Genomic DNA, 13,422 nt, shown 5'->3' on the forward strand with positions numbered 1-13,422 from the left:
CACTGCGGAGAAATCTCCTAAGAGACGGCTGCCGGCGCGGCCTCTGCGCCCGGGAGGCGTGGAGCGGAGGGCGCGGGAGCCGAGCGCGCTGCGGCCACGCTCCCCGCGCAGAGACGAGAGGGAGGGGCGCGCGGGCGGGGGCCGGGCAGCACCGGAGGCGGCGCGCAGGGCTCGCCGCGGCTCAGTCTCCTCCCGAGCCCAGCCCCGGCCGGCGGGAGCCGCGGCGAGCGCGAGCGCGAGCGGGAGCCGGAGACCGGGCCTCGGAGCGGGGAGGCGGAGGGCCGGGGACAGCCCCCGCCGCGCGCGCGTCCTCCCGGCGCATCCCGGTAAGTGCGGGCGGCCGGGTCCCCGCCAGCCTCCGGGCTCGGGGGCCGCAGTGCCCGCGGCGCCCGACCCGGCTGCGCTCATCCCGCTGCTGCAGGCTCACAGGTGGCTCTGCGGGGGCCGCGGGGGCCCCAGGCCCCGCGAGGAGTTCGCTAACTCTCTCGGCCCCGGGGCGCGGGTTCCGAGCCCCCCCCCCGCCCCCAACCCCGCTTCTTCCACCCCGAGCGCCCTTGCTTCCGGCTCCGAGGTGGGGGGCGCGGCGGGGCCGGGCCTGCCGTCGGGGTAGACGCGCGGGACGAACGCTCCCCTTCCCCAAACCACCCCCAGAGGATCGGGGGGCGAGGGCGGGGGGCGGGGCAGATGCTGGCCAAGCGCCTTCCCTAGCCGCATCCCCGCTCGCTTGGTGGGGCGTCCGGCCTTTAGTTTTATTTTCCTGTTAACCCACCGGGGAAAGTTTGGGACCACACAAGGCAAAGTTGGGGCGCGGCTGGGGGTGCACTTCTCCGGCAGAGGCAGCTCCGGTGGAGCGAGGCGGCGGGTTTGCAGGTGGAGCCGGCTCGCTGGAGCTGGTCGTGCGCCCTGCCCTGGGAGTTGAGTCTGTCCCTGCCCGTGGCGCTGGCCGGCATTGTGACAATCCCCGGAGCGCTGTGAGTCGCTTAATCTTTGGTGTTCGAAGCGTCGACATCTGCAGCCGGCCCCCAAATCTCTGTGATAGGTAGCAGCATCTTAGCCTGGTTTGACTTGTGTTCTTGCTCCGCTCTGCAAACCTGAGCTCCAGCTTATCTCAGTGTTTAACCGGCGTGTGTTTAATTAGCTTATTTTACACCTGAGATGATCTCAGCGAGCCTCTAAAATGAAATCGGTGATATAAAAAGGAACCACGACAGGGTTTTTAGAGAAAAATTTAAATAGGAACCTTCAGAAAAGCTGCTGTGGTGTCTAGATGTTTTACCCATCTCTGTGGGATAGAGAATGAAAACTGCTTGACTATCTAACCTACCAGAAGAGTCAGTGTTGGGGCTATTTTTATCAGATTTTGTGGACAAGAGGTACTGCTGCAGCTTGCATATTGTTTACAAAATACACATTTAGTCTCTAGAAATAGCCTACTTGTTAGGAGTTGTTTAACTATGTTGTCTATTTTACATATGACTGAAGGTTGTTTTTAAAAATAAGCTTCAGCTGAAAATAGTAGCTAGGTATTTAGGGAAGGCAGCCCATGTCACCAGAACATTCTTTTGTGAACTTAAATTTTTAAAGGGCTATTTGCTGCATCAGGCATAGGAGAAGCTTTTCATGAAAAATAAAGACGCTGAGATCTTTATGTGTTACAGGAAAACAGTGCAGTCTCCTCTGACGCTCAGTGCTTTCAAATGATGGATTAGATAGAAAAGCATGCCTTCAACTGGAATTATATAATTGAACAAAAAGAAAACACAATGGGTAATTATTGGTTGTCAAGTACTTAGATAGTTCTAAAAGAAGTGGTATCTTTTATCACTGGGAGGTTGTTACATGAGTAGAGGTGGGATAAATTTTTAAAGGTGATAGATTTTCATCTACAAATTTTTTATATTTAACACACACATCTACATAGTCTATCCAACATTGGATTTACCAAAATGTTTGAATTTATAAACACATCATTGTTATAAGTGCTTACTAGGTGCCACATCTTACTCTAAGTGTCTCATCCTCAAAGCAGTCCTTGGTGGCAGTTGCCACCAGTAATTGTTCTTATTTCTGAGATGGGGAAACTGAGGCACGAGTTAAGTAACTTACCCAAGGTCAAACACAGGATAGGACTTTATCATACATGCAAAGTTTTTTTTTTTTTTTTGTAGAAAAGACATATGATGATTTTGTCATTTATTCTCCTTGTTTTAATTTTTCTTTAAGCCTGAATGTCAAAAACATTTCCTGTGACGTGTAAGAATCCCTGATTGTAGAAGTTCCCCCACAAGCACCGTTGACTCTAAAGGGAAGAAAAGTATGAGAGAACCTTATCTGGTTGAGTCTACAATTTGAAGACCACCACAGCCACCAGAAAACCAAGGATGGATCTGCACCAAAGCACTGCCATCACCTTCCTTGAGAAATGGTGTTTGGATAAGTCACTGTCTGGCTGCAGGAGACATTATAATGTCAGGAAAAAACTGAAGTTAATTCGAATCTTGGGCCTTCTCATGGGCCTAGTAGCCATCAGCACTGTCTCATTTTCAATCAGTGCCTTTTCTGAGCCAGAGACACAGAGCACAGAAGAGGTCATTGGTGCAAGTGGCCCTAGGGCAATACACGGTTACCGTCAAAGAACCCTCTTAGATTTAAATGACAAGATTCTGGATTACACTCCACAGCCACCTCTTTCTCAGGAAGGCAAATCTGAGAATACTACAGATCATGCCCAAGGAGACTACCCAAGAGACATCTTTTCCCTTGAGGAGAGAAGAAAAGGCGCCATCATTCTGCACGTCATTGGAATGATCTACATGTTCATAGCCTTAGCCATTGTCTGTGATGAGTTCTTTGTTCCTTCTTTGACTGTCATCACTGAGAAATTGGGCATCTCTGACGATGTGGCTGGAGCCACCTTTATGGCAGCTGGGGGCTCGGCCCCAGAACTTTTCACATCTCTTATAGGGGTATTTATTGCTCACAGCAATGTTGGCATAGGCACAATCGTGGGCTCAGCAGTGTTCAATATCCTCTTTGTTATTGGCATGTGTGCTCTGTTTTCTAGAGAAATCTTAAACCTGACATGGTGGCCGCTCTTTCGGGATGTGTCCTTCTACATCGTTGACTTGATCATGCTGATCATATTTTTCCTGGATAATGTTATCATGTGGTGGGAAAGCTTGCTTCTCTTAACAGCTTACTTTGGCTATGTGGTTTTCATGAAATTCAACGTCCAAGTAGAAAGATGGGTGAAGCAAATGATAAATCGCAATAAAGTCGTCAAGGTGACAGCACCAGAGGCCCAAGCAAAGGTTGGTGGTGGTGGTTGTTTATTCAATGTTCTAAATAATTATGTTTTTGAGATCTACCACTCTTTTAATGTGATGGTGTGTGAGGCTCTAGTGGGTAGCAGATTGCTTTCTGCAGTTCTGTGGTAGCCAGACTGACATGGCAGTGGGAAAACATAATTTGGAGATATTCTTGTGGATATCTCCTAAATTCTCAAGCCACTTGCTTAAGAGTAAAACATTGATAAGTATGGGTTGTGCAAGTATCCATGAGTGAACTCAACAGTTATTTACATCCGAAAGGAGGCATAATGATTTTGTGAGCAATTTACTTTTCATGGGAAAGTGTGTGTGTCGGTAGCCTAGCAAATTTCAGGCATGTTTTTTAAATAGGGCCATGACAATGATCGAGAACCATCACTTTAGCGACATTTAAAGAAGAAAGTTTGTTTGTGTCACCAGAGCTGTACTTTTAAGTTGGCGGCAGGACCCAGAAGGACTGGTCATTGCGGTGATCATAGCCATTTTTCTTGATCCACCCAGTGATCATCAGACCACTTGAGCAGGAACTGATTGGGATCCATGACAGGAAGTGATTGCCAAGCTCTGCTGTCTGCCTCCATGGCCTTACAGCACTTTTGCATGCCATGAAAAACATGACCCAAAATAATTTTACAGTAGAATATGAGGGAGTTTTAATGATGAGAGTAAGCACTTAGGTGGTGAGCAAATTGGTAGAGGGCTTAGAATAAATTGGTCTGCAAGTTTATAAACTAATTTTTTAAAATAATGAATAAACACATCAATAACATTTTATGTTAAATATAGTAATGAGGTTCTGATTTATATCCTAACATTGGAATGTTGTCTCTGAATGTGATTTTAAACAGAAAACCAAAATACATATGCAGATTTTTCATACTAGCATCTGGGAAAATTCTCATGTATGCAAAAAACAGATGTTGAGTGGAGGGTGAGATATTTTATCCAAAAAAAAAAAAGGTATTAACTTAGCATAATTCCTTTACATTCAGGTTGGATGACCACTTATCATTTTTGTGGCAACCATAGCATGAAAGCAAAGTGCAGTAAAAAGACAAAAACCAAAACACCAGTAATATTGCTATTTATTACATGTAAAAGAAAAATGTTTTCATCTGTATTTTTTTCTGACATTTCACTCAGTGTATTACTGTTTGTTAGAAACGGTAGTAAAAAAAAAAAAGTCATTTACCAGTAGACATGGCAAGTAAGCATTTAGATATTAGACCTGAATATATCCTTGAGGGCCTGATTGGACCCCTCTCCTTGCTCTAATTTTGTAGCCAACAGGATGATCCCTCAAGCCTGATGGCTAGTTTGAGTGGTTTTCATTCATAATCTATAGGTTTATTCCAATTAGAGTTCTTAATAATTGCCAAGGGAAAGGCATATTTTTTTAGAGTCAAGGAAATGATTTGGTATCTTACAAATATCCTGGGCACATCAAGGATAAAAAGTCTTTTCGAGGGCTGAATATATTTTTGTTTTGTTACACAACGGTGGAACTCGATTAACTTAAAAACAAATTCTGCCGAAGGTTATGCTGACAACATTTATGATAAAGGAATTTGCGGAGCAATTCAATGGTGTAGTTAAGATTGTGGGGAGATTTTGTAATTTCAGGAGGAGCTGGTTTTGTGCACATGGTAGTAACTTTTTAAATACAGTTTACAGGCCATATTCAATCAGTTGTAAACCATTAAAGTAGAGCTCTGCAAGAATCTTTACCTACTATAGTAGGTGACTGTCATGTCGTATTTATATTTAAAAATCAGTAGCTTAGGCTGACGTTCCTTAGCAGTTGTTAATTCAAATCCATAATTTTGCACTATGCTTAATATTGTGCATGTTTTAAATTTGGAAGTTCTGGATTTACCAAATTAAAAAAGAAAGTAGATTAGATTCAAGTCTATTTCTCCTGTTTGTTATCCCTCTCAAATATGTTCATTGTATTATTTCCCCATGTTAGCACTAAATAGCTTTAATTTATTCCTTTTAATCATTATTATTTCTTGTGGCATTTAGTAACTAAATTGAAGTATAAATTATGACAAGAATAGAATTTTTTTAAACATAACTATGTCTTGTTTAGCATTCCTCAAAAATGCTAGAACACATTTTTTAGGTGGAGAAGTACATAATGGTATGTAAGATTTCCTTCAGGGCATTTCACCTTGCCAATTTCATCTTTGAAGCATTGTTGGAAAAAAAATTTGTTTCAGCAGCTAGTTGTATCAATATGCCTGATTTCAGAATCTTATGGAGGTTTTGCTGCCCAAGCCCTGAACTTAAGATGTCTCAAATGGGATGAGTCCTTGAATGAGGCCTTCCATTCTCATTCTGTGACTACATACCCCACCTATCCTCCAGAAGCCTGTGCTTCTGATGCCATCAAAACATGCAGGAAAGAGACCCTGACCCAAATGCAGCCCTCAATGAAATCTTCATGGAGAGGGCTATGCTGTAGAAGAATTTAAGAAACAGAATACTAAGCATGTTTCCGTGGTCTTATTTGTATAACTATGGAGCATGGGAGTTTGGGAGACTAGAGGAAACATATTTTAGGTATTCTTGTACAAATCATCCGTGGTTCTTGCTCAAAAATCATCAGCTCTGCTGGGCTTTTGGCAGTGAACTGTTTTTGGAAACTACATGCTTCAATAGACAGGTTGAAAATTCTAATTTGGTTCTATTATTGAGGATATATGTCATGGGGCAACTGTGAAACATGTGAACTGGCATATTTTTTCATAGTTATAGTAATAGTTTCTCATCTCATTTGATTTTTACACCCATTCGTTATTACTACTATTTCTTTTAGTGAGTATCATATCCTTTTTAAAAAGTTACACAGAGTCATCACAGTGTAAATAGAGATGGGGCATTGACTCAGGGTGAAAAAGATTTCAATCCCAATGTGTAATTAGCTCTCTGATCTCAGAAGTTATATAAACTCTCTGAGCCACAGTTTCCTAATGTGGACCTGAAAATAATAATGCCTACTTCATGAAGCTAGGAAAATTATTAAATGAAGAAATGAATGCTAAGTGGCTAACAATGCCCTTGGCAAATGTGGGTTGTTTAATAAATGGTAGTACCTTTCCTTTTATCTTCTATTATTAAATGAAAAGTAAGTAAAAATGAATTCTTTTTTTAGGATTTATTTATTTAGTTGAGAAAGAGAGTGTACATGTCAGCAGGGGGAGGGTCACAGGGAAAGGGAGAGAGAGACTCTCAAGCAAACTCCCCACTGAGCATGGAGCCTAATGTGGGGCTCTATCCCATGACCATGAAACCATGACCTGAGCTGAAATCAAGAGTGGGATGCTCAACCAACTGATCCATCCAGGCACCCCTAGAATAAATTATTTTAAATTCAAGAATTTCACATTTTTTGAAAGCTGGAATTCATGCCAGTGAATCATTGAGTTAAGCAGGTCATTGTCTCCCTTAGGGGCATATACTATTTGTCACAGTATGATATTTATAAGCCCTGGTTCACATACAGTGAATATTTGCAGGCCAGATATTATCATAAACTCTAAGAAACCTCCAAGTGCATTTATTGTCCTGAAATTTTATTGTGTAGAATTTTGGTTGAAATAAGTAGGCTGTTAACTGGGGTTAAGGAATATCTATGCTAAGCAGAGGTTTTTGTTTTAATGGTATTCTTATTTATAAATTATTGGGACTCTTCTAAAAACCTCTCCATAGCTGGTCAGGAATAACTTTGAATACTGCAGGATGTGAAGCAGTGGCGTTTCAGGGCATTCAGAGCATTTTGCTATGCTTCTGGCCTGGCTGCCTGAGGTCCCTTGATCTGTTATGGTGCTAGGCCGTCATTGGCCTAGAAAGCAGCTGTCCATGGTATTTAGCTTCTTCTTAGTCTTGGCATTATAATCTGACAGCAATTCAGCCCAGTTCTAATGAAGGGAATGGTCTAAATAAAGACGCTTAAATCTGAGTAGTTGAGTAGGCTAGTTAGTAATTTCAGCGTGCTTTGCTTTATTTGGTTTGCATGTTCCTGAAAAGTTGTTTGTAAATAGAGTTCCTGTAGTTCGAGTTGTTACTAATGTTCATGAGAAAAACAAAATTGAAGCAATACTATAAATATTCCTCATAACGTGAAGTAGTTCTTATAAGGTGCTAAACCTAAATAATTTTATTAGTACAAATCTATGGGTCCAAGCTCACTTATGGCACGGAAGATACTATTTATTCAGCCTTTGTTTCCCCTCCACACCTAGGAAATAAATTAGTAAAATTAATGTACAAACTTCCAAGGAAGGGAAGGTAAGATCATCCTTATAATAAATTAAAGGATAGTGTTACTTGGTGGACTTGGAAACTCTCTGTCCTTCTCATAAGAAAGAAAATGTAGACTTTAAAATTCTTGACTGACTAGGTGTAGTATGTAAATGTAGCATGTTTATCTAGGGATACACCATTATGCCTTTTCCTTCTTCTGTTTCCTTCTACTTATATTAAAAGCAAACTCTTTAATTTAGTTACTGCATGTAATTCCAAGAGTGAAGACATTTCAACAGACCCAGAAAGCCCACTGGATTTTAATACACAGAATTCAGATTATCTTTGGCTTTTCATCCTTGCTATTCTGATTTCTCCAGCAAGAGAATATCTAAATTTTCTGAATCCTGGCAATGTTGGGAGCAAGGATTTGCCACCACTTCCCTTCCTTCCTCTCCTTCCTTTGTCCATTTCTCCTCCCACCCACCCACCCCCAATTCCTCTCTTCCCCTTTTCTTTCCTTTTTATTCTGTCTGTCTTTCTTTTTGGTAGAACCAGATAATTTGTATTTTAGCTTTAACAATGAATGGGATTGTTATGTTTAAACTGTTCCTTGGCTGTTAAGGAGGCAAGTACACCTTCAGGGTGGATTTGACCGGTTTTGTTTTTCCTTTCTTTTACTTTCAACCTTCTTTTATTTTAAATAAGTCCCTAGTAAGCAGAATATAGCTACATTTTGTTTAATTCAGTTTGACAATCATCTTTTAACTGGAAAGTTGATTGACATTGATTGCGATTAGTGTTACATTTGGGTTCTTTCTGTTATGCTATTTTATACTTGCTATTCATTCTGATCTGTTTCTTTTTTATAATTTCTCCTTGCCTTTTTTTGGAGAAGGAGGGGCATTGAATTTTTTTCCCTAAATTTCTTTGTCCCTTTAATAGTTTGCAATTTATACACTCTATTTCTATTCTTTTAGTGTTGGCTTATAAATTTTAACATGTATATTAAACTTAACATAGTATAGGTTAATTACACTGCTGCCAAACAACCTAAGGACTTTAGAACCTTTTAACTCTATCACCTGTCCTCTGTCATATATATATATATATATATATATATATATATATATATGAGTCAAAGTCCATGATTTAAGTTCCACCTTCCTGCCTGTTTTATAACAGCTTTATTGAGATATAACTTAACTTTTTTAACCCTACAAATTAGACATTGTTATTATGCCATCAGTGTTTTTAGATTTAACCATTTCTTTACCAGCTTTTCTCCTCCTCATTTTTTCCATTTCAGACCTCTTTTCAGGAGGTTTCTTTTTTTTTTACTCTACTGATATTTTTTATAGGTCCCTTTAGCAAGAATCAATTAATAGTAAATGCTCTTGTTTTTATTTCCTTAGAGATATTATTTCACTTTTAGTCCTGAAAGACAGTGTGGGTAGAAAATTATTTTCTCATCTTACTTTGAAAGTAACATTCCACTATCTCTGACTTCTGTTTTTGCTGTTGAAAAAAACTGCTGTCAGGTGTAAAGGTTGCTCCTTTGTAAGAAATCCATGTTTTCTTTTTGACTACATTTAAGGTTGTCTCTGTTTTCGGTGGTTAACATTTTCTTTATGCCATGTCAAATATTCTTTTCTTACTTATTTATCCCCAATTTGTGATTCATTAAACTTCCTGAATTTGCAGGTTAGTGCATTCCACCAGTTTCAGCTCTACCTCATTCTTCCTATAGTCTTCTAGAATTCTGATTAAACAGATGTTGTACCATCTCAACCCATCTGTCACATTTTGTAACTACTCTTTTTCTACCTCTTCTTTTTCATTCTGTTCATTTTTTTATATTGACCTCCTAGTTTCTAATTTTCTCTTCAATGTTGTCTAATCTCTAAAGATCATCCATTGGGTTCCTAATATTATTATATTGTTTTATGCCTAGAGGTTTTTTGTGGCTCTTTCATATCTGTCAGGTTGACTTTTATTGTTTCTTATTCCTTCATCATTTATCAATTTCTTTAGAAATGTTAAATTCATTATATTTCATAATCGATATTCCTTGGGACAGTATCCATGCAGGTCTAGTTTTGCTGTTTTATTGATTCTTGATCATGTAGAGTTGCTTTCTTAGGTATTTAGTGATTTAAAAAACACAACTTTGAATTCCTATTTCTTGGAACTTTACCCATAAGAAGTCATTGAGGTCTGGGTTTTAAATGTGTTTCTTTAGAGGCAGTTGCTTTTCAGGCAAGTGCCTGATAGCACAACCAACCTGGCATCATTCTAATTCAAATGTTTGACCTTTTTCTACCCAGGTAGTGTGAATTCAGACTCCAAACCCATATGTGTGAGCCAGTGGTAGAAATTTTTTAAAGGAGATTCTTCTCTCTTTCTTTTTACAATATCACTCAAAACCAAGATGAAGATAAGCCCATCCTGCTATTTCCCCTTGCTAGGCAGGTTTTTCTCCCTTATTCACCTGCTAAGAGTATCAACCCTTCATTTCTCACTTATTGGAAGGGGAGGTCTCTGAATTGTTTCCTCCCTATTAGGCCTTTGTAGCTTTTAAAAACCTAGTCTTTGGCCACTGGGGATTGCCAAGTACTCTGAAGACGAAGCAATACAGACCCCTCTGGATTTGTGCTTACTTGATGCTGTTGCTTCAAGAAACCTCTGATTCCTCACTAACATAGTTAGAGAACTTTAAAAATATAATATCCAACATTTGGGGGTGTGACATACTGAGAATTCATATTCTCTGAATATTTGGCCCATTATATTGCCAGAAATATATGTTTCAGACTGTGGGTTTGTCAAAAGATAATGCATATAACAAGGGATACTGATATGGAATTTTAATTGAGTATTCTCAGAGTGTTTCATGCAGCCTAAGCATTGTAATAAAGCTTCTCATCAACGAAACTCCTATCCAATGGCAAATTTTGAGTCAAATCTAAGAAGCAATTCTAACAGAAAATTATTTGGGACTACTTTATTTTATTTTTTTTGGGGGGGGGCACTGTAAATTTGCCTTTTAAGTAATACTTTTACCAGATACTGAAAGTAATATATTCATCATAGGATTATAAAAACACATAAAAATATTAAAAAGAGATTTAAAATAGCCCATAATCTCTTCATTGCACCATCCAAAAATAATTCTGTGCATTTCTTCGAGGCTTTTCTCACACACACATCACATGCATATTCACATATATATCTAAGTATTTAGATAAATTGGAATGATATTGGATATACATAACTTTAAACTTGTATTGGGTATATAACATTTTAGTTTTCTAAGATCTTATTTATTTGAAAGTGAAAGAGAGTACACAAGCTGGGGGAGGGGCAGAGAGAGAAGCAGACTCCCCACTGAGCAGGGAGCCTGACAGGGGCTCAATTCTAGGACCGGACCCCAGGATCACGACCTGAGCTGAAGGCAAACTCTTAGCAAACTAAGCCACCCAGGTGCCCCACATTTTAGTTTTTTTTAAAAAAGCTTGACTATTTGTGATCATTTCCTTGTATCATTAAATGTAATTCACTGTTAAGTATTATTTTATAATAGAAAACCATTTTCATAATATAAAATGTTGCAAATATGTCACTACTATAAAAAATGCTACAACAAATAGCCTTACACACAAATTTCTGATTTTAGAGAACCAGAAATTCTGGATCAAAGTTTATGAGCTTCTTATTTGTTTTTAAGGATTTTATTTATTTATACATGAGAGACACAGAGAGGCAGAGACACAGGCAGAGGGAGAAGCAGGCTCCCCATGGGGAGCCCAATGCGGGACTTGATCCCAGGATTCCAGGATCATACCCTGAGCCGAAGGCGGATGCTCAACCACTGAGCCACCCAGAAATCCTATTTATGAGCTTTTTAAAGTTTCTGCTACATTGTGACATACTTGGTAGTATTGGCTATTATAATTTTTAATGTTTTTATGTTTTTGCAGTGCAATATAGCATTTTGTTTTAATTTGTATTTCTTTGAGACACTATTGAAAGATACGTTTATTGAGAATTAATTTTTTAATAAGTTGCCAGTTTGCTGTGTGTCCTTTGTGTCATTTCTTAAGTTTTCTATGATGACTCAAAGATCTCTTAAAAATATATGTTGAGGATCACTAACATTAGCTTTCATCCTTCCCCATGATTTCCACACCTAAATAAAGACAGGAAGTTTTATGTTTTTTTGTTTTGAAGGATTAATTATTTTGAAGAAGGAGGCCTTGTGACTCAGGAGTTGGGAGATGAGGTTCCCAGGGGCTGGCCATGTGACCATAGGGAATCCTATGTCACCTAAGACTCCTATTTTCTCATCTGGAAAATGGGAGACTTGACCGGGATGACCTAAAACATTGCTGCCAGCTTGTCATTTCTGTCCTTGGAAGCTCTAGTGTATATATACGGAACACTCTAATCGTGTCAAAGTAATTAAAGTTACTTAAAACAGAAGACCAGACTCTCACCATTCCCGTCTCAACAAATTCTGTTTCTAAATTGGCTTACCTGAGGTCTTTCCACACAAATGACTTATTGGCTTGGCCAAGCAAAAGTTTTAGCTTGGACATGTTGTGGGAGGTAGTTCTTCCAGACAGGAGAACAACTTGCATGGGAGAAAGTCATTTAAAGTTTGCTGCAGGGATCCCTGGGTGGCGCAGCGGTTTGGCGCCTGCCTTTGGCCCAGGGCGCGATCCTGGAGACCCAGGATCGAATCCCACATCGGGCTCCCGGTGCATGGAGCCTGCTTCTCCCTCTGTCTATGTCTCTGCGCCTCTCTCTCTCTCTCTGTGACTATCATAAATAAATAAAAATTAAAAAAAAATTTAAAGTTTGCTGCAAAAAAATAAAAATAAAAAATAAATAAACTTTACTGCAGGATTCTAGTAGACCTGCTCAGCATTTGTGGTTTCTGGCAGGGAAAACCCACCGTGGCAGCTGCCTGTGCATCCCTGGGATGCTAGTCTCTCCACAGTTGAGAGAAGAGAGAGGTCAAAACTGAGCATGTACTTCATACCATGGCCTTATGACGTCAACACCCTGAAATAGAGATCATGAGGGTCAGAAAACATAAGTGATTGCCTGAGGTCCCAACTGAGTGGTCTTAAGCTGCATTTGAACTTAGGTCTGACTCCTAAATACCTTCTTGTTTTCCTAGTGCTTCTCACTGGACAGTTGGGGATAAAGACAAAGCAAACCTCCAAATTAGATTCCCATTTCATATTAGGCTCTGTTAAGTTCGTGACTTTCAAATATTTTCTACTATGATCTCCACTAAGAAATACATTTTACATTCTAACCCATCGTGTAACACAGTGCACGCACGCACACATACATAGGTGCATGTTTACATATACATATAAGAGTAAAATCTTAGAGTGATGTACTTTTTCTTTCTTAAATTTTCTACACTATCAGAAATACCAGTTTTGACCCTCTAAAGTAACTTCATGACGCACCAATGAGTTGTCACCTGAATTTTAAAAAATACTATCATGTTAAGAAATTTCTTTTTTTTTCCTCCTCTTCCTCTTAGCAGGGCTGCCCTACAAAACTGTGCTGGGTTGCTGCACAAGGGCATCTTTCTGATCAAGGAGATGGACAGGGACAGAAATTCAGACATCCCTCTGCTGGATAAGCTATGTGCTTTGGTGTGGAACTGTGGCTGCCCAGAGGAAGGGCTGCTTTTTCTTCATTCAACAAAAGTGCCCTTTGGGCTGGCCATGGGTTTTCTTCCTACCCTCAACTTCTCCTTTTTATAATTGAGTATTGAGAATTTTAGAGCCATGGATCCATGGGGACCATTATGTGCATGTAA

At 39.9% G+C, this 13,422-nt stretch overlaps 1 protein-coding gene across 1 annotated transcript in view; it reads left to right on the forward strand.

Annotated features, from left to right (window-relative positions):
• Nucleotides 1–245: 245 nt before the first annotated feature.
• Nucleotides 246–13,422, forward strand: part of SLC24A2 (solute carrier family 24 member 2) — a 235,674-nt gene continuing 222,497 nt past the window's right edge. Inside the window, exons 1-2 of the mRNA XM_055302669.1 lie at nucleotides 246–326; nucleotides 2,224–3,311. Of these exons, the coding sequence (XP_055158644.1) occupies nucleotides 2,382–3,311 (930 nt within the window). The 5' untranslated portion in view covers nucleotides 246–326; nucleotides 2,224–2,381. The remainder of the gene's footprint in view (nucleotides 327–2,223; nucleotides 3,312–13,422) is intronic.

Source organism: Nyctereutes procyonoides, unplaced genomic scaffold (assembly GCF_905146905.1).
Source record: "Nyctereutes procyonoides isolate TBG_1078 unplaced genomic scaffold, NYPRO_anot_genome, whole genome shotgun sequence".
NCBI lineage: Eukaryota > Metazoa > Chordata > Mammalia > Carnivora > Canidae > Nyctereutes > Nyctereutes procyonoides.